This window comes from Sus scrofa, chromosome 3 (genome assembly GCF_000003025.6).
Source record: "Sus scrofa isolate TJ Tabasco breed Duroc chromosome 3, Sscrofa11.1, whole genome shotgun sequence".
In the NCBI taxonomy this organism is placed as follows: domain Eukaryota; kingdom Metazoa; phylum Chordata; class Mammalia; order Artiodactyla; family Suidae; genus Sus; species Sus scrofa.
This window is the reverse complement of record NC_010445.4, coordinates 111,361,724-111,383,709: the sequence shown is the minus strand read 5'-3', so window position 1 is coordinate 111,383,709 and position 21,986 is coordinate 111,361,724. Positions and strand designations below refer to the sequence as shown.

General features: G+C 44.1%; 1 protein-coding gene across 5 annotated transcripts in view; it reads right to left on the bottom strand.

The window, feature by feature from the left end:
• RBKS (ribokinase) overlaps positions 1 to 21,986 on the bottom strand; it is a 97,416-nt gene that overhangs the window by 42,464 nt on the left and 32,966 nt on the right. For all 5 annotated transcript variants that reach the window (XR_002342152.1, XR_002342153.1, XM_021085801.1 and 2 more), the window contains 4 exon segments: positions 12,520 to 12,583; positions 11,246 to 11,308; positions 8,718 to 8,882; positions 721 to 812 (listed from right to left, as the gene is read on the bottom strand). Coding sequence is in view for 3 of the 5 variants with exons in the window: in XM_021085801.1 (XP_020941460.1) it covers positions 721 to 812; positions 8,718 to 8,882; positions 11,246 to 11,308; positions 12,520 to 12,583 (384 nt within the window). In the remaining 2 variants the exon portion in view is untranslated.

The following is a 21,986-nucleotide window of genomic DNA, read 5'->3' as shown; positions in this document are numbered from 1 at the left end:
GTCTCATACCGTCTGGCCTATAAAAGGGAAAACACTGAACTTTGCTTCCTAAAAAGCTTCAGATGAGTGGTATAAGAAGAACATGTTGATGGAGAGTTTATGCAGACAGGTACATTATGAGCCGCAGCTGCACTGAGAGGTGCCCCCCCAATGGAATGGCCACCCAGGGCTTCCCGAGGCATCAGTGGAGGACCTGTATCTGTCCACCAGGGCGATCGCAGGGGCTTCACAGCAGAATGGAGCAAATGCTCAATAAAATATAGGATTCTCAGTTAAATTTGGATTTAGATAAACAACAAATAATTTTAGAGTATTCTTAGTATATTATTCCTTGTTTATCTGAAATTCAAGTTCCATTGGGTGTCCTGTATTTTTGTTTGCTCACTCTGGCAACTCTAAAACGAATGGTAATTAGTCCACGGAACATGGAGTGATTAAAAAAGAAAACAAAACACTACTAATCGTGAGGGCAGGGTGGGGACGAAAATTAGCTGAGGTTGAATAAAGGCCCGATTATAGGTATGACCCAGGGAACCCTGTTTCCTCTGGGACTCACTAGTTTCTTTTTCTCTAGGTTCCAGTCAACCGAAAAAACCTGTTTTCAATATGCCCGAGAATTCACAGGCAACAAGTGCATGTGGCTAGTCCTGCTTCTGTGCTTTATCCACGTACATGAAAGTCTTGGTTTCTCAAGGAACGAGCAAAACCTTCTATCCGTACCTCGCTTTCATTGCAGCAGAACACATCCGAGAGGGTGTAGAACCGGGGGTCCAGGTCGGCAATGGCTGGTGCTGGGTTGAACAGTGTTTTCACTACAAAAGATTGCAAAGGGTTCGGTGCTTAGCATTTTTAACGTGTGCATCCGTAGACATTCAGGAAGGGCATCCCCAAGTGCACCCACTTTCCCCATTAAATTAAAAATCAACTTAGGCACAGATGTAGAAAAGCCTGGAATCCCCTTCCATGAGAGCCTGGTAGGAATTCCTTCTTATATCCATTGGCTCTACTTTTTCCTTGGCAACATTTCGGCTTCAAGGACAAGCATCGGTATTTACAACTGAAGTGATTACAGAGTTGTGGCAAAGCGCAGCAAGATCATTAAAGAAAAATGTAAATGTCGAGGCGTGAAAGGCCAGGTCTAAATGTGGACACGCAGGCTGGTGGACATTTTTGTGGGCTACTTGAAGCACTTAGTTGCAAGGCTAGTTCATACGTCCATTTTCCAGGAAAGAAAAAAAGAGATGATAGAAAGGAAACAATGAAGAGCTCAAACATTTCCTGGTAAGGGAGTTCCCGTCGTGGCGCAGCAGAAACAAATCTGACTAGGAACCACGAGGTTATGGGTTCAATCCCTGGCCTCACTCAGTGGGTTAAGGATCCAGCGTTGCCGTGAGCTGTGGTGTAGGTCGCAGACGCGGCTCGGATCTGATGTTGCTGTGGCTGTGGTGTAGGCTGGTGGCTACAGCTCCGATTGGACCCTTAGCCTGGGAACCTCCATGTGCCACGGATGCGGACCTAAAAAGACAAAAGACACACACACACACACAAAATTTCCTGGTAAGAAGAGTAGTAGGCAGTTCATGTACATATGCATGTTTTAAACCCCTATGTATGTCTTCCAAATACATTGCAATTACTCATGCAAACATAACACACTCACGCAAAAGCTGACAGTCTTGGCTTCTGTGGGCCACCTGGAAACATAAAGGAAAGACTGAGAAAGGAGGAGGAATTCCGTCCAAGGCTGAGAGCTGGCTCAGCCTAGGAGCTACAAGAGGAGGATGGAGACGACAGAAAGAGGAGAAATGAGAAGGTCACAGCCATTTTGGGGTCAGAAGTGCCTTTTTCAGAGGAGGAGAGTGAGCCTTCGACGAGGTTGGTCTAGGGTCCTATCCTGGGAGATGGTTACACTGGGGTCTCCACCCGGTGTCTCTAGCTTGAGGTCCAGGGTTTGGTCGTTTTTAAAATGGGTGCCTTTTTAGGCGAGGACTCTGTCTATAGCGACACAAGCCCCTCATGCCAAGTCACAATATTTTCAAACAGCCATTGTTGTGGAACTTGATTCAATGTGTAAAAAGTTGTTCGAAATGACAGTCACAGGCCGTTTCCCCTTTGTCGGAACCCTTATCTAGCAGTGTAGCCAACTAGATCAGTTGGTCTTCTTTCCTCTACCCAGGCCTCCTGGCTTATGCGTTTAGTAACCACAAGTGACTATAGACCCACACAGTAAAGTTCTCTAGCTGCAGTCCTCAGAGACTCTTCCAGAACTGTGGTTCATAAACTTGGCTGCACATCAGCCTCACTAGGAGAGCTCATTGAAATGCCTGCTTTCTGGGCTCTACCTCAAACCCGCTGAATCAGAATCTCTGGGGCTAAGATCAGGGAGTGGACACATTGACAAGTTCTCCAAGTGGCTCTCCCATGTCTAGCTGGGTGCTGGTCATGCCATGTCCTGGGGGAGATTGTGTGTCAGCACGTGGCTGGTGGCAGCAGTCCCACTCCTTCTGCTTGGTGAAGCTGGCTAGTCTACTGCTGCCTCTTCCTTGCTCTTACTTAACATTTGGGTTGGGTCAGTGGATTTTGTCCCGTGGTTTGTAGGCTAACACTATTCCCACATTTTCATTATTTTAGAATCTAGAATGTCCACCCACAGAAATTCTATGGTATATTTTTGGCTGCTCATATTTTTACACACGGTTATTGTGTGGCTTAAATTAGAAAACGGATGTAAAAGCCCTGTGTAAACTGTAAAGTGTTGTACAAATGTAAAAGGATTATTACTGTTATTATATTGTCCTTTACCCACAGCCCAACATCCCTGCCTGTCCACCCAGCTCTTCTGCCGTCTGTTGGAGTTTGTAGCCCGGCAACAAGCTCTCTCATTGGTTTTCCCCACCTCTGCCAGGTCTCAGAGATGTCAATTCTTTTTTTTTTTGTCTTTTTGCCTTTTCTTGAGCTGCTTCCGCGGCATATGGAGGTTCCCAGGCTAGGGGTCAAATCAGAGCTGTAGCTGCCGGCCTACACCAGAGCTACAGCAATGCAGGATCCGAGCCGCATCTGCGACCCACACCATAGCGCACAGCAACGCCAGATCCTTAACCCACTGAGCGAGGCCAGGGATTGAACCCGCAACCTCATGATTCCTAGTCGGATTCGTTAACCCCTGCGCCACAACGGGAACTCCAGAAATGTCAATTCTGCATGAAGTCCATCTTCGCTGAGCATCCTAACACATTCATTACTTTTCAGGTTTCCTCAAGCCATAAATCAAAACCGTGCTACTCACTTAGTCTGATCCTCAGATGTGCATTCAGCAGCTCTGAGCACAGGGTAGAGGAAGCTGCCTGTATGCAGCAACAGGGTAGAGCCATTCTCCTTACAAAAGTTCCACGTTACTCACAAGAACCTGGATCCTTTTCTAAACCCATCCTACAGAGACACACAGGCATGCCAAGACAAGGTATGGTGATTTCACTCAGCTTTCCTTGGAACAGAAAAAATTGAAAGGAAACCTGTGTCTATCAGAGTGGATTGGTTGGATGGAAATCCTGTGAAATCAGATTGTTATGATCATTATACAACTACAGATGTGATAAATTCATTTGAGTAATAAAAAAAATAAATTAAAAAAGAGTGGATTGGTTAAAACAAATCTGACATATGCCCAATGGAGTGTCCTGCTGCTGTTGAAAAGAATGAGACAGATCTGTTTTGTCACAGTAAGATTTCTATACTTAATTTATAAGTGAAAAAGTCAGTTTTATAATAAAGTCGATAGTATGACCCCCCTTTTAAAAACAAAACAAACAAAACATAACTCTGTGTACTTACATTTATACACTTACACACAAGAAAAAGTCTGAGAGGTTACTCACTAAACTAATAAGTGATTACTTACAAAAGGCTGAGAATAAATCCGACCACAGATTAACTGCTGTACACCATGCAAAGACACATTTCTGACTATATCTTAAAAAACAAGTACCCCGTGGATGAAATGATATAATGTTTGGGTGTTGCTTCAGAATCATCTGAGGTCGCAGTGGGGAATGCGGAATGAGTTGGGGTGTAGAGGAAATAAGATTGGCCAAGGACTGACAATTGTTGAAACTCAATGATGATATATGGGTTTACCATTACTATTCTCTATACGTTCACATCTATTTGAAAATTTCCACAATGAAAACAAATTTTAAGGAAACAATTACATTGAATTTTAAGCGACAAAGGCTGGAATGAGAAATCCCACAACTTGATTTGACTGTAAATACCACATTAAAAAAAAATCACTTACATTTTATTTGCCTGTATTTTACCGAGGGAAAGCATTCTTACCGAAAGACAATGGATATATAGGCTTAGAGTCTGATTAATAACGAAATTAAGGGGAAAGTGAAAATGACATAAAGAAAGGACTCTCTTTGGTTTGCGCTACCCTGAATAAACATGCATGCTTTACCGTGATGAAGAAAAGAGCGAAGAATTAGTAGATGGGGTTAATCAAAGAAGAAGGCAAATTTGTCATAGCCAAGATGGGAAAAAATGATGTCATCCTGGAACCATGCAAAACTAGAGCACACAGGATGTACCGTGGAGTCACTTAGAGCTGCAGAGGTGACGGACAGCGCCCAACACTAATTATTATTCATTACAACCCTTGATGGACGAAACTCCTGGTGGTCTTACCAGCATGTCAGTGGCTGGCACAATCATGTCACTGAGAAACTGGTGAGGCCCAGGAAGGCCGCTGTGTGGGTGCAAAGACAGGAAAATGAAGCGGAAGTTTTAAAGATGTCGCCAGGGAGGGCAGAGGCTGGGCAGTTGAGAAGGCCTTAGGGAAGGCCGGGCTACCCAGAACACTGGCTTGGCAGTCTCTCACTCTAGAAGTTCTCCTCTGTGACTTGAGCAGCGAAAACACCCGAAGCAGGTGTTCCTGTCATGGCTCAGCGGAAGCGAATCTGACTAGCATCTATGGGGATGCAGGTTTCTCCCTGGCCTCACTCAGTGGGTTAAGGATCCAGCGTTGCTGTGGCTGTGGTGTAGGCCGGCAGCTGTAGCTTCGATCGGACCCCTAGTCTGGGAACCTCCATATGCCACGGGTGTGGCCCTAAAAAAAAGACAACCCCCCCTCTCCAAACAAACAAAACCCCCAAACAAAAAAAACCAAGGTGGCCAGCCAGGAAGTTTTGTTTGCCAAATGGAAAAGGACTAAAGTGGCATTAAAAGATATTTTGTATCCTACCTGGAATTTAATTTTGGCGATCTTACAATCTCAATTATTTATAATTGTTCCTGTAATGTTCCATTTGCTTTGAAATGGCTATGAAGACCAGAACCAACATGCATAATTTCATCACAAGCAGCTGCAGCGCCAGCCCTGCCCTGGGCCTACGTCACAACATTGTGACCTAGAGGGGGGGGGTCCCAAGAGGGCCCCCAAGTCATTTTGGATGTTGCAGGTGCTGTTAAAACCAACACTTTCATTTTGGCAACGGTAGAGATTTCTGAGACAGTATCGTCAAAGACGGAGGGGGTGTCTTTTTCCTCCGCATTTTAACAACTGACATATAATCCAGTTATACAATGTGTCTAATTCAGACTTCGCTTGTGCGTATACAGAAAGGTCGTTGTGATAATAAACCCACAGGTGATGATTTTACCATCTTTCTTGTCGATGGAATGATGCTGATCACATGTGCAGCTTCGGCGGGTGGGCAAAGGACAGGCCACTCCGAGCTCAACGGATCTTTCCGCTCTGCCTGGTCTGCTCTGTGATCAGCCCGTTCACACATCGGGACGTGAAGGAAGTGAGAGCTCTCAGTCCAATTCCCTTGTTTCGCAGGAGAAACTGAGCCAGTGCAAGGAACCGACTGACTCGCCTGAGGTCTCCCGTCTGCCAAGTGATTGATTCTGAATTCAAAGCCATATACCTCCTGACTGCCAAACCAGTGGAATTTTCACTGTGCTACGTTTCTCTCAGCTGAGAATGAAGATGCATTAAATTCAAACACACACGGGCACACTGCTCATAGCACAGAGTCGAAGCAGCGTCTGCCTGGGAACTATCGAATGGGAGCAGCCGAGTTTTAGACAGAGGTGCATGTGCACAGGGGTGTTTGAGTGTTTGTGGGTTATGGGGGCAGGTAGGGACATGGGCTGAACACACTCTAGGGTTTGTCTCTGACCTGAGCAGTAATAACACTGCTTAGGCTGCCTGTTGGGCAGTGCTACAATTCATGGATTTCGCTTTTCTAGAGAGAGTCTTCATAAAGGCTGAGTTGCTGAAAATCCATGGGATGTGGCAGCTTGTGTAAAGTCTGCTCTAGGACACAGAATCAGGGTCCTGGAGTCCGAATCCTCGTTTCTACACTGACCTTGATTTGGCTAATTACTTATCCTCTCTGTGGCCTCCCCTCCAATGTGGGAGAGTAATGCCTGCCGTATCTATGTCACAAGGTCCTTCTGAGGATCAAATATGTGTAGGAAAGGGCTCTGTGAGCAGTAAAGGACATAGAAGTGCAGATGTCACTACGTGCAATATTACCCTACCGGATAGATCATGCAGCATTCATACTTAGGCATGCCAGCTCTCAGGAAAAATGGGAGTGGGCGAGGTGGTCTTTGCCCACCTTCACCTACCCCCGCCCATTCCTGATGCCCCAGGTCCGCTAGCTCCTCAACCGGAAGAACGGCCTGGCAGGTGACAGCGGAAGCATTGCTGGGCCCCACCCAGAGGCCAGCCCGAGTCAGGCTGCCTGCCCAGCCCGACAGCTCTGGCCTCACCTGTGAAAAGTTAGCTCCTCAACTGCGGTTGTTGCAACCTTTCTCTCCTCCCCAAGCTGAGAGGTAACAGGCTATTAGACTAGGACAGAGGAGCAGTCATCTCTGAGAAGCAGGGGGCAGGAGGGAAAAAAAGAGAAGTCACATGAGAACAGGCTTTGACCCACACAAGGAAAAGACAGGCACATGCGTGACGTGGCAGGTTATATGCATGTCACCAAATTAAGATGCGTGCCGGGCAGAGAATGCTCACCATAAGCCTTGGCCCTTATCTGTGACACCCTGAGAAAATGAAACCACAGGGGTTTTGGCTTAGAATTCTTTCCGACAGCTTCTGGTCCATTAAAAATACATTAAATGTCAGGGAGAATTTGCCATAGCATGTTGTTTTGCCAAGAGGAAATTTGTGAAATCAGGACATACATTTTAACATTCTCCACCAAATTGTTTCTGTAACTTGTTTTCCATTTATTGCTGTGTAGAACACGATACACTTGGGGAGAAATCACTTTTATAAACACAGACACACACACACACACACATTCACACTTACTGTTCTTTTTCCTTTTTAGTTTTGGATCTTGATGAGAAAGTTTTATCTGGAAAAGTCAACGTGGTCCTTTCCCTATTTTCTTCTTAGTATAATCACAGAACTATGGTCACAGGTTCAAGAAGAAGCCATTGTCTTAGAGTGGCCACTTTTTATTTTGATTTTTTGGACCAGCGGGTGCTAGGATGAGGATATTATCCTCATTTTAATTTAAAGGGAGAAGTGAGGAGTTCCTGGCCGTGGCACAGTGGAAACAAATCCGACTAGGAACCATGAGGTGGCGGGTTCGATCCCTGGCCTCGCTCAGTGGGTTAAGGATCCGGCATTGCCGTGAGCTGTGGTGTAGGTCGCAGATGCGGCTCGGATCCTGGTTGCTATCGCTGTGGTGTAGGCTGGTGGCTACAGCTCCGATTCGACCCCTAGCCTGGGAAGCTCCATGTGCCACAGGTGCGTCCCTAAAAAGACAAAAGACCAAAAAAAAAAAAAAAAAAAAAAAAAAAAGAAGTGAGAGAAGGAAATTGGTGTCCTGAGAAGTACCACACCATCCTTGGGGTCATATTTGATTTTATTTCATTCTTAGAACAATTCTGTAGGGGAGTGTTTCTATATGTATAGGCAAGGCTCAGAAAAAATGAGATAATTCTGCTAAGACCACAGTGCTAACAAGGAACAGAAATGGGGTTCTATCTTGGAAGATGCTTTCCCTACTAGTCAGAGGAGAAAGAGAAGAAAATGGAAAGAAACTATCTGGATTTTGTAAAAGTTTGTTATATGCCGGGGGTGAGGGAAGGGGAGTGGGTGGGAGAGGAGATGAAGCAAGATTAGCTACGAGTTGACGATTGTTGCAGCTGGGTGATGGGTTTCCTTATAAATTGTGCCTGCTTCTGGGTGTTTGGAAATTTCCAAAGTGAAAGATCAAACAAAACAAAAAGAGCTGCTTCAAGGACCTTGACAACATAGAAAATACTGCATATAAATAATCTTTTGTGGCTTAACAGAAAAGATGATAAAGTTTTACAAAAAGAAGAAAGAACTGATCTTCAGTTCCTTGAGATGTTTATCCAAATGTACCTGGGCAGTGATTATACATGACCTGCAGCTTAACCTCTGCCTCTCAGAATGGCAGTCATCAGAGTGACTTAATGGCAGGATACTTAGAGTATATGCTGGATAATGGGCTGCTTCAGAGAGGCTAGACACGACTTGGCGTATTTCTGCTAACTAGATTGGAGACTTAGATTTCAGGACATCAGAAGTGCTACTCAGAGATGGGAGAAAGAATATTTTGCTGCAGAAGAAGGATGGCTTTGCTAAACTTGCAAGGTTACCTTTCATTGAGACAGTGATAAAAGCTTTTATAGAAAGAACGACAAATGTGTAAAGTTACCTCCATTGCTGTGGGCTATTGTCAGGGCTTCCAAAGAAGTTGCTGGAGTTACTTCTAGCTGGCAGATCATTACTTTGGCTCTGCTGATGGTACTGGCTGCTTCCCTCAGGTCTTCAGTATTCAAAAGTAAATTTGCTCCAGCCACTATAACGATGATATTCTGGCCTATAAAGAATTTCCACATATTTATACCAAAAAATCAAGCAAAACCAAACAACAGTATCTTGCAATGTTACCACCACCCTTAGAAAGTCATTCTACAAAATGTGCTGTATTAATTTTAACATATCTGACATTCAGGTTAAATATCATATTCCTAATGTGTCTTCTTTTACATCTCTGTAGGGTTCTTATTATTCTGGTCATTCTGAGCAAAATGTAAAAAAAAAAAATGATTTCCCTTATCAATATTCTTAAATACAAAGAATATTAGCTAATAAATTATATATTACACATGTCAGTTTTCTTTTATGGGACGTGGTTGGTATGACGTATGTGGCAAAGATTCTGAAACCTAAATGACAGATGTTATAATGATGAGTATCAGTAGGCATAAGCTTGCTTACTGATAAAAACTAATGCCCTGTAGTAGGCAGTCCATGTGTGCACCCTGGGTCTTCTGAAGAGTGATTCTGTCAATGGAAACACATTTTAGAATCTCTAACAGATGAAAAGCTGTACTAGATAATGTAAGGTAGGCAAGAGAGTGATCTTTGGCCTATGCTGTACCAGATCCGACAGAAGCAGGACTATGGGCTCTTGTACACTCACCGCTCTGAGGGTGCCCCCTCTCTACAGTCGCCCCTAGTGGGGGAGGGGTGGTGGTGCCTTTTCTGTCGGTGAACTGTCCATGTGGTCGTCATGAAGCAAGCCACACGTGGCCACCGAGCCCTGGAGCGGTTCATCCACAGGGAGATGTGCCACAGTGGTACCATACATGGCAGATGTCAAAGACTGAGTAGAACACTTAGATTACATGTTGAAAGGCAAATATTTTGGATACATGGAGTGAACATATGAAGATGAATTTCGCCTATTTCTATTGGCTTTTAAGAACGTGGCTAATGGAAAATGGAAAATTATGGACACGGCTTGCATTATTTTCTACTGGACAGCCTGACCTAGAAGGATGCGTAGCAGGAGTCTTTTCTGTGCTTTAGGCTGCTCGTGCTGATCCTGTGTAGATGTGACCTAAAATTACCTCTGAATGCAGAACACATGCTGGCCTATCATCTTACCACAGATGTGTCTGTTGGCCAAGGGGGACTTAACAAAGTGGGGATGGGTCAGCGTGAACCCAGTCTCGGTACCGGAAAAGCTCAAAGTACCCACACCCTGAAAGACAGCACCTCTCCTTCCCTTTCTCCTTCAGTGACCTCATTCTCTCTGCTCGAGTCAACTGCTGTTTTGTGTGGCTGACTCCTGAATAGACATTTCTGGCCTGGCCTTGGCTGATGAGTGACAAAGGCCAAGACTGAAGCTGTCAGGTGGACACTGCCATATGACTGGCTCACTCATGCCTCGAATTTAACTTGTCAAAATTGCTACTCATTTCCTCATTTAAAGAAGCTGATTGTTGCCTCTCTGGGTATTTGTGATAACTCTTCTACTACAGTCTATACTCTTTTTTTTTTTTTTTTTTGGCCATTTCTAGGGCGTCTCCCACGGCATATGGAGGTTCCCAGGCTAGGGGTTGAATTGGAACTGTAGACACCGGCCTATGCCACAGCCACAGCCATGTGGGATCTGAGCTGCAACTGTGACCTACACCACAGCTCACGGCAACGCCGGATCCTTAACCCACTGAGCGAGGCCAGAGATCGAACCCGCAACCTCATGGTTCCTAGTCAGATTCATTAGTCACTGAGCCACGATGGGAACTCCCCTGCTTGGTCCTTTTGAATATTAATTCTAATTAAAAAAAAAATCTTATGAAGTGTTTTTAGAGTTAATAGAGTTGACAGAAATTAGGAAAACTTTACCTGAGGGTAAAGGAAAGTTACTGTTTTTAAAGACATGTTTCAACTATTGCAAGGCCTTGTGACAGACAGAGCTGTATATATAGACTTTTGAGATTTGATTGGTGTTTAAAGAGCAGACAAAATTGAACACTAATGAGAAGTTAGAAGTAATTGGCTGCTGCCATTTGCTCAGTAAATATTCTATAAATATGATTCATCAACTTTTTTTTTGCACCTATCTATTTACATTTATTTACCTAGTGTATCTGAAATGACAGATGATTACTTAGCTGCTTTTAGAGACAAAATATCAATTCTAGGTTCACATGAAGGGTAATGGGAAGCTACAGGATATAAATATTATTTCGAGAAAACTATTGGATGAAAAATTTCATATGTGAATGATCAACTTGGGAAGCATAAAGGGAAACATATATATTTAGACTGGAAAGAACACACATTGGGCCTTGGAGTGGTGGGTATGGTAGGAGATCCATGGGGATCGGGTGAAAATGGATGCTTCTGCTCCAGTTCTGGAAATGACACTCCGACATGTGAAACACATACCTTCATTATTGACAATTATCGAAGCAGTTCCTGTCGCAGCATCTTCCGTCTGATATGTAAATTCTAAAAGAAGAAAAAAATTACAATCACGTATGTACAGCCTGGCAAGGATAGTCTCTGTTAACAATTTCACTGCACCAGTAATCGTTGGAAAAACTTTTTAACCTTTAACCATCTGGGATGATAAAAAAGAAAGAAGTAATTGGTGCTAATTTATACCCATCACCTATACAATGAGGAAAATACAAGTCTTCACACTTAGTTGCGCCTTTTCTCTACGTGAGTAGCAACCCAGCAAACCGCCCCCGCTCTTAAGTCCTTCCTTCAAGTTCTTCCCAGTTGTATACATATGCATTTCTCTAGACCACTGTATTTCTTTTCTTCGGTGAAAGAAATGACAGACTTGAGATGAAAGATTAAAAGTCAAACTTGTAAAATGAACTTGTTTGATTTTCATTTTCATAAGCTTTGCATCTTTTTTTTTTTTTTTTTTTTTTTGTCTTTTTGCCTTTTCTAGGGCCGCACCCACGGCATATGGAGGTTCCAGGCTAGGGGTCGAATCGGAGCTGTAGCCACCAGCCTACGCCAGAGCCACAGCAACGCGGGATCTGAGCCGCGTCTGCAACCTACACCACAGCTCACGGCAACGCTTGGATCCTCAACCCACTGAGCAAGGCTGGGGATCGAACCCGCAACCTCATGGTTCCCAGTCGGATTTGTTAGCCACTGAGCCACGACGGGAACTCCGTCATAAGCTTTGCATCTTATCAAGAATTATGGTCTGGTGTGTAAATGGAGAGGTCGATCAGCCTTTGGCAGCAGCAAAGAGCCTTGAATGGGAGCCAGAGACCTGCATTCTAGCTAGCAATGTGCTCTTAGACAAATTCAGACCCAGTCTGGCCTTCAGTTTTCTCTTTTGTGAAATGATGGTATCAGCCTCAATGGCTTTGAAGATCATTTCTGGCTATGACATTCAGTGACTTTTCTTCAAATATCTTTTGTGAAGGCAACACCTGATTTCTTTGGTTCCCTGCTTTTGAAACATTTCTACGAGATGAAGGTTTGTTAACCTCCTATCATTTTATTCCCATCTGGAGAAGTGTATGGGAGAGAATTAACAAAGGACATTTAAGCAAGATGAGACAAAGCTGTGTGTAAAAATTCTCTGGCCACCAGGGGAGGATCTAATAATTCTATTCCAGGTTCAACTTTTCTTGTAACCAGATTCCAGAAGAAAGTTATCAGAACTAACTTTAAGAAAGAAAAAATTTTACCTGTAGAAATATCATTCTGCTTTAAGTTTTCTATATAATCATTGCCAAAGGAATCTTTGCCAACCTGTACCAAAGAAATGATGAATGTTAGATCTTTTACATTTAGTAAAATGCTACAATGTAGCCTTTAGAATACTTAGCATTTTAAAAGGGCATATCTACACTGTACTTTATAAACATTAACTAATTAGCCTTCTTAATGTAAGATGCTAGACTTGATTTCAGCCCAAAGAATTGTTATATATTAATGTTTCATTTATAGCCCACCTACAATGTGGAACCTTTAATGACTGTCACACATTCTATAGCTTTCCTCTCACGGATCTGTTATGTGGAAATTCTCACTGAGACAGAGATGGTCCACCATCAACAATTCTCAGTATTTATGATGGGATCTCAGTTGCTTATACTTCACTATAAATGAAGGCATCTTTGTAATGACCTGCCTCGTGTTTCAGAATCTTCTTATCTTCTTCCCTGACCCTGTGTGGGAGGTGGGCAAAGAGGAGGGGACTGAAAAAGCCCTAGCTAACTTGGGTAACTTAGTATAGTGGCCTTGTCTTGTTTTGTGTCCTAGCATCCATTCTGATATTGATACTTCAGTTTTTCCTTCAGATCCCCATTCCTCTTCCATGCATAGACAACACGATTAGGGTAGCACACTTGTCACAACCAGTGACTCTATAGTGATCCATCTTTATCACCCAAACTCTGAGGCGTACATTTGGGTTTGCTCTGGTCTTCTACATTCTATGAGTCTGGACAAATGCATAGACATGTATCCACCATTACAGTTTCATTCAGAGTAGTTGCCCTGCCCTAAAAGTCCCCCTGCTCTCCCGTTCACTCCTCCCTACCCTCAGTCCCAGGAAACTACTGAACTTTGCACCGTCTCCAGTTTTGTCTTTTCCAGAATGCCATGCAATTGGAATCATACAGTAGGTTTCTTGCACTTAGTAATATACATCTGAGGTGTATGGTTTTTTTTTTTTTCATTTTCTTGGGTTGATAACTCATTTCTTTTCCGTGTTGAGTGATATTCCATGATATGGATGTACCACGGTTTCTCTCTCCATCCACCCGCGGAGGGACATCTTGGTTGCTTCCAAGTTTTGGCAGGTGTGAGTTAAGCTACTATAAACATCCATTTGCAGGTGTTTGTGTGGATTCCTCCCTCCTTCTATTTTTAATTTTAATCACCTTGTCACCTTTTAAATGTTAGGAGACTTCACAAAAACAACCCATATTTCCAGGAAGTTCTGAAAACTCAGAGGTCCTGGTAAACACCAGGCCCACATTCCTACAAGATGACCCAGCTGGACCTGTCTCAAAGGTAAACACTGCTCTCTGGTTCACCAGAGCCCTCACCGGCCTATTTGCAATTATGTCACCTGTTTGGCCCCGCAGGCTTTCAGGCCTGCCACTCCTGACTATTCTTCCGTCCTGCAGATGAGCGCTCTGTAGTGTCTCCAGCCAGGTCTGAGCATTCCTGGTGGGTTCTGCTCTTCCACAGCAAAAGTTCTCGGGACATATCAAGGGAAAGAAACCTAGAGGTTTACTTGGCCAAGAACCTCAATGAGGGACAATAACATTTCCTGGGAAGTTTCCTGGATTGCCTAAGAGTCAGAAAAGCTGTTTTTTTTTTTTTTTTTTTTTTTTTTTTCAGTAAAGGGCCAAAGAGGTAGTGTTTCAGACACTGCAGGCCAGATGGGTCTCTTCTGCAACTATTCAACTCTGCTATTGCGGTGCGAAAGCCGCCAAAGACAATCTGTAAACAAATGGGTGTGGCTGTGTTGCAATAAAACTTTATTTATAAAAAACACATGGTTGCCAAGATTTGCCCCACAGGTTGTAGAGTGCTGATCCCTCATTTAAATGCCACCTCTGATACCTTCTTCCTCAAAGAACACTTTTTCCTGTGCTCCTTTTCTGGTGGAAATGTTGATTAGGCAACAATTCAAAAAAGATCATAATGTGTTATTAGGACGCTTTCTATCTCTACAGCAAAGAGCATCCACTACAAAAGAATGCTGTGGGGAGAGCCCCCTGGCGGAAGGAGGTCACCTGCTAAAGGTTTCTGTCCCAGAAGTCGTCTGGCCATTTATCTACCAGGTAAGTGTCAAAGCATCTTGTTTCTTAGGTCAGAGATTCGTGCCAGAAAACAAATCCTTTGTTCTCTCACCTTAAAATTTTTTTTTAAACATTATTTAACTCTGTCTCATGGGTAATCAAAGTGTTATATACTTGGGCAAGTATCCTTACAAGAATCTTGTAGGGATTAAGAAGGGCCAGCCCTGGGCACATGTGGCCCAGTACAAATTAGAGCAAAGAGACTTCTCTCCCCTTTCTTGTCAGGTTTACACAGGTAAAATCTGTTTAAGGTGAATGTCAAGGGCAGGCTTGATAAATGGGGGTGATATTATAAACATTAGGAAGTGCCAGGATTAGGAAGAATTATTAAAGGGGAAGAAGTTTTGCCTTCAAGAAACTGATAATATTGGAGGGAAAATAAGACACAGAGAGGCAACTCCAACACCAGATGGAATCCCATGTGCACAGAGGCCTAATTAGAAAGGGATTCAGGGAGTTCCGTTGTGGTTCAGCAGTAATGAGCCCGATTGGCATCCATGAGGATGTGGGTTTGATCCCTGGCCTGCTCAGTGGGTTAAGGATCCAGGGTTACTGTGAGCCGTGGTGTAGGTCGAAGATGTGGCTTGAATCTGGCGTTGCTGTGGCTGTGGTGTAGGCCAGCAGCTGCAGCTTTGATTCAATCCCTAGCCTGGGAACCTCCATACGCCACACAAGCAGCTCTAAAAGGAAAAAAAAAATGCGAGAGAGGGATTAAGGCTCAGGGTCACTGCTTCCACAGGTTTGCTGCTATTGCATTTTTTTTTTTTTTTTTTGGTCTTTTTGCCATTTCTAGGACTGTCCCCGTGGCATATAGAAGTTCCCAGGCTAGGGGTCTAATCAGAGCTTTAGCTGCCAGCCTATGCCACAGCCACAGCAACGTGGGATCTGAGCAGCATCTGCAAACTATACCCCAGCTCACGGCAACGCTGGATCCTTAACCCACTGAGCAAGGCCAGGGATCGAACCCACAACCTATGGTTCCTAGTCGGATTCATTAACCACTGAGCCACGACGGGAACTCCCTGCTATTGTATTTTAGAGGCTGCAGTAGTTGCCTGTCTTCTTCTTGCCCAGAGAATTACCTGATTGGCTACATCCCTCGGTGATGGTTATGGTTCCTGATTTATTCTAATGGTGATTTCCTGGCAAATCTGTTGGCTGCCCATCTAAACTCTATGTGAGAAGTGGAGTGAAATCCTTTGCTCTTGCCTTTGATACTCCCTTGTTAAACCTAAGTGGAAAAGTAACAACACTGCTGAAGATTACAAGAAGTCGACTCTAGTTCCATGAACTTCCCATGTTGGTCCCAGGGATATACTGCAAAGTAAAAGAAGTGAAAAAGCCTAAGAATAGGAATATTTTTTTCATTTGTGTCTTGGAAGTCAGAAGGCCCTTCCCAGCAGCTGTGTGATATGGGGCAAGCCACTTTAACTGTCTCTAGGCCTCAGTTTTCTTATCTGAAAGTCACAGCCAGCTTGCTGCAAGGATAAAATAAAATAACATGCGCAAAAGGACATTTACAACTTTTAAAGGGTGAAATAATGCTTTGCTGCTACCATCACCATCCTGGGAGCATTGCTGCTGCTGCCGCCGAGGCTGCTTCTCTGGGGGGAAGGGCAGGGCTACTGCTGCTTGGATTCCATCTTATCAATTACTTTCCTGCCCATCGGGTTCTCCCGAGGCTTCCAATTCTTCCTGTTGCTGCCTACCTTCAACAGAAGAGCACTTGATCATGGAAGCAAGTAGGTGGGTATGTTAAAACTATTTCAAAAATGAGATTGTGTTACTATTATTATTCTAGTAAAAACCTTACAGCTCCAGTAATGCTGTGGTGTAACTAATGCTGTTTAATGTGATCATGTATCTCATTCCTTTCATTAGAACAACATAGCTAACTGGGAGCAAACCTCTATCTAGGGTTATGATTTTATTGTGTGGAAGCATGGACAGAAACCTGGCGATCTGAGGACAAAGATCTTGTTACTGAGCGATGAGTGAAAGTATTTTGAAAACCACAGCGAACCATACAAACGCAAGGCCCCTGGAATAGTAAGTCCTGTTAGAAAGGAACCTCCACGGGTATCTCTGGAGACTTTCACTATTTTCCTCATCACAGTTTGCCTACCCACGTAACGCGAGACTTGACATGTACGTATCTGGGCTGTGAGCAAAGTGGTGCCCGGGCATCAGGACCCCTGGACTTTCAGTTCTGCCATTATCCTAGTTAAAATCCTTTAGTCTTCTGTGAATGGTTCCACCTGAGCCAGGCTGTAGGGTGGGACTAATTCCCTCAGCTGGGTAGGAACCAAGAGTTCTCAGCCTGGCTGCACATTGGTATCTCCTGAGAATGCCCGGTTCACCGCCCAGACCCCTTGGATCGGACCCTCTGCGGGCGGGGCTGGGCGGGCTCCGCAGGTGGTTACAATGTGTGGTCTCCACTGGCTGCAGGGGGAAGGCTGGGAGGGCGTCGGTAAAGCTCGGCCGGTGTGGAGGAAGGGAAGAGGGAGAGCGGCGTCCTGCTTGGCACCACGCTGTGCGTCAGCTCCGAGGGCGCCGAGAATTGCCACCTGCAGAATCTGCTGGGGGCAGGGGCCCCTCAGGGTCCGACGCCCGCAACAAGGTACTGAAAAACCTGACAGATGTCCTTGGCTTGTGTTGGCTGACTCTAGACTCATTTTGATGTGGCCCGGGTTTGCTTTCCCTTGCTTCTTTTGCTTCTATCTTTCTGAAATTCATAGCTGGCAAAATAGCTGGATTTCTCTGTTTTTCAGCGTGGTCGATAGAGGCATGGTTGAAACGGTCATTTGTATTGAAACGCTGAGTACAGTATGTCCATTCCTATTTCCTTGCCTTCTGCTTAGGGGAACTGAAGTCTCCTTCTCGCTCCTCTACCTCATCAAATGTCACCTGTTTTTCAAGCATTAGCCTAAGGCTCTCTCTTCTGGAAGAGAACTGTAACCCTTACAGAACTCTGCAAGCATTCCTGATGGACACTGCATCATTAAACACTCAGTTGAATACATCGTTTGCCTAAACAATCTTCCTTAAAGTCTAGTCTTCCTAAAAGTTCATCGGACACTCCAGCTTAGCTTATGCTTCTCCCGCACCAAGCCCTGTGCGTTCAAGGTGTTCTATTTGATCATCATAATTGCCTGTGTTCATTTTCCTCGGGCCTAGCTTATCCTTCTTAAGGGGACATGACTTACAGGCACCCAGACTATTCCAGTTATGGCTACAGAAAGCTTGTGAACAAGGTTTGGCTTCTAACAGCCCTCTTGAAGACACTCTCACAGTCTCTTTGTTGCCGCAGTGAAATACGTTTGGGCAGAGGTTCTGGGAAAACCACACGGTCTCAAGTGGGCTGGCTGTGTCAGGTTGTTGAAAGAAACCTGGCCCCCAGCAACTGTGGCCAACCACTGGCACATGGGCTCAGGCAACTTCCGGAATCCCAGGTGATTTTCAGGAAATCCCGGACCCACATCTACCCTGTTTACAATGAGTCTCTAGGGCAGTGCTTTCGGATGGAACGTCCTGCAATAATGAAATGCTGTATATCTGTGCTGCCCAGTGCAGACCCTTGAAGTGTAGCCAGTGTGATGGAGGAGCTCAGTTTAAACTTTTACTTTGATTCCTTTTAAATCTTAATAAGCCACATGTGGCCAGTGGCTGGTGTATTAGACAAGGCAGCTATTTTCCATGAGTTAGGACGGTGGAAAGCAAAAGGGCCCGGCTCATCAGGAGCAAGAGCACCTGCTCCAGCTAAGGGAACGGGGGGCTTCCTTCACTCTGACCTCCCTCCGCGGTGGAGGGGGAGCCAGCCAGCGGCTTCCACAGTCCAGACCATGACCAGTGCTGAGGGCAGTGACTTCAATTCGTGCTGTCACGATAGATGTCTATATTTCAAAATGGTTGAGGAACGGGCTGCTTGCGATCCTTGAATGGCAGAAAATACCTAGTAATTCCTCCCGTCAACGTCTACTTGAGGTGAGTGGAACAGAGGACCCGTCCCAAGTCCCATGAAATTGAATATTCCGCTAACAAAAAGTTAACCACATCCATTAAAACAGGTTCCTGCTTGTCAAAGTCAGAATACGTGAAGATATAATTAACGCTAAAACTAAGCTGCAAATAATTTAATCTTCATAATTCAAGACATTTTGTGACCTTCCAATGCCTGAGGGTTGTAATGAACAGTAAGTTTCGGGGACTAAGCTGCATTTATTGTCATGTAACAAAAGCCAGCAGTTGCTTTTTTGACGAAATCCCATGCCATAACTTTATAACTTGTCATGTGTGTCTTGATCACACAAGAGGAAAGCAAAATGCATAAAATTCTAGTTGTTTAGCCTGGCTAGTTGTTTAAATCCTAGCTAGATGGATGTTTATCTTGATGGTGGCCTTTAATAACGAAGTTAAAAGTTACAATCACCATTATCAGGCCTGCTTATCTGAGAGTGGTGGTGGGCTTGTGGTAATCCAGTTATTTCTTCCATCCTTCCTGTGTGAAGCATATTCATTCGGTGAGGGTTGTAGGAGCCCTGTGTTTGGGCACATGACCAAGAAGTCCAATAATACAGCCAACTAGTTTTAGCCAGGCATCTTTCCACAGAGTTCAGGAAGAGACAGATTTCACTTCATTATATGTTACCTCGAAAAGGCTGGTGACTAATTTTGATATTTGAAAATTAAAACCTCAATGCATGATCAGTAATGATTGTCCCACAGTAATCTAGTTCAGAAGGGTACCATGACAGTTAACACATGGGTACTCGAATACACTGCTTTGCTTTTCTTTCTTTTTTCTCCTTTTCTGCTTTGCCACAACCGCGGCATATGGAGGTTCCCAGGCTATGGGTCGAATTGAGCTGCAGGTGCTGGCCTACACCAGAGCCACAGCAACGTGGGATCTGAGCTGTGTCTGTGACCTACACCACAGCTCATGGCAACACAAGATCCTTAACCCACTGAGCGAGGCCAGGATTGAACCCGAGTCCTCATGGATACTAGTTGGGTTCATAACCCCTGAGCCACAATGGAATTCCCTCGAATATACCAATTTTTAAGCTATCTGTGGTGAAGGCTCAGGGTTTTGTTTTGGTTTGGGCTTTTTTCTTTTTTTCTTTTTCATTTTCAATCCATTGTGGACTAATAATTTTGTAAAATATAAAAACAGTAAATTAAAAACATCGATCAGGAGTTCCCATCATGGCACAGCAGAAACGAATCTGCCTAGGAACCATGAGGTTTCAGGTTCGATCCCTGGCCTTGCTCAGTGGGTTAAGGACCCGGCATTGCCATGAGCTGTGGTGTAGGTTGAAGATGCGGCTCGGATCCTGTGTTGCTGTGGCTGTGGGGTAGGCCGGCGGCTACAGCTCCAATGGACCCCTAACCTGGGAACCTCCATATGCCGCAGGTGCGGCCCTAAAAGGACAAAAGACAAAAATAAATAAATACACACACACATAAAAGCATGGATCATATAATAATAAAGGCCTACTTTATTATTACTATTACATTCTATATTCTGTAGCTATAAAATTACTTCATAAAATTGCTATAAATGTTCTTGATTGCTTACTCTCAGTTTCTGTACTGTCCTGACCCGTGACAGTTTGGAGCTTGGCCTGAGGTCCAGGTTTTGAGTGGCACTGCTCTGACTGTCACCGAACTTTATACCTGGCCATTTTGAATAGAGAGCAGATGACTGCTTATATTAGAGTTTAGACTATCTTAGATTGGAAGGAGGAAAGACCAGGTAATTTGTATTTCATATGGGAGTATAGTTGATTTACAATGTTGTGTTTCATGTGTACAGTGGTGTGGTTCACTTATACACATATCCATTCTTTTCAGATTCTTCTCCCATGGAGGTTACTCCGGAATACTGAGTAAAATTCCCTCTGCTACACAGTTGGTTGGGTAGTTACCTATTTTATAGAGAGTGTGTATGTTAACTCCAAACTCCTAATTCATCCCTCCCTGCCACATTTCCCCTTTGGTAACTGTAAGTTTGTTTTCAGAGTCTGTGAGTCTGTTTCTGTTTTGTAAATAAGTTCATTTGTATCATTTTTTAGATTCCACATATAGATGATATCATTTGCTACTTGTCTGTCTTTGCATGAGACTTTCTAGGTCCTCCTGGTTTGCTGACTGGCTCTGTGGGTCTCTAGGGTCCATGCCTGCTGTGGCTTCCTTCCACCTGCATGGAAGCAAGGGCTCCGGGCTCAGGCTGGTCCAAGGGATCTTGAGCTCTTTATTTTATCAAGGGCCTCCTGAGCTGCCCATTTTTGTTGTTTAGAAATAACATCCTTCTTTCTAGCATTTGGCCTCAGTGGAATGGAGGAGGAAATACTTAAACAAATCAGTAACAGCCTACGAAAGGTGTCCTAACGGGCTGCTTGCCCTGCCAAGAAGACTTTCATTTTCTATATCTGCCTGAATTTTTAATCTCAAAATATCATCTCCAATTATCCTTGGACCATGGCCTTGGCCCATGACTCAGTTGAGTATCTACTACACAACTCTTAACTTCCGAAATGTTTCATTACATGTTTCACATATGCATCTTGGTGGACTCTACTTAATAATCCTTGTCGGAGTTCCCGTCGTGGCTCAGTGGCTACCGAGTCCGACTGGGAACCATGAGGTTGCAGGTTCAATCCCTGGCCTTGCTCAGTGGGTTAACGATCTGGCGTTGCTGTGAGGTGTGGTGTAGGTTGCAGACGTGGCTCGGATCCCGTGTTGCTGTGGCTGTGGCGTAGGCCGGTGGCTATAGCTCTGATTAGACCCCTAGCCTGGGAACCTCCATATGCCGTGGGAGTGGCCCAAGAAAATGGCAAAAAGACAAAAAAAAAAAAAAAAAAAAAATCCTTGTCACAATATCCTGACAAACCTCTCTCCTTAGCTCAATATAAGATGTTGTGCGTGTGCCATCAAACACTGTGCCTTCGCCAGGGCTTGCATTTTTGCTTGTTGTCGGGCAGTAGTAGGCACGTTAATCTTGCTAAGAGAGTCACAGGAAATTGTCTACCTGTTTATCTTTTGCTCCATCTGCTCATTTTTATTTTGAATAATTTCGTGATTTTGGTTTCTACTTGAAATTTGGCACCTTAAAAAAACTGCTATAAGGCAGTTTAGCGGACTTCCTTAATAAAAATATACTAATTGAATGAAATCATGATTAATGGATAACAACTTCTATTATAAAAGACATTTTCTTTCTCTTTTTAAAGAAGTCTAATAATATGATGCAATTTGTTTAAGGCTAAATGAATCCACATCTAAAGGTCCCAGGGCATCTAAGCAAAGTAACCCCATAAAGTTTTTGGCTGAGGCCA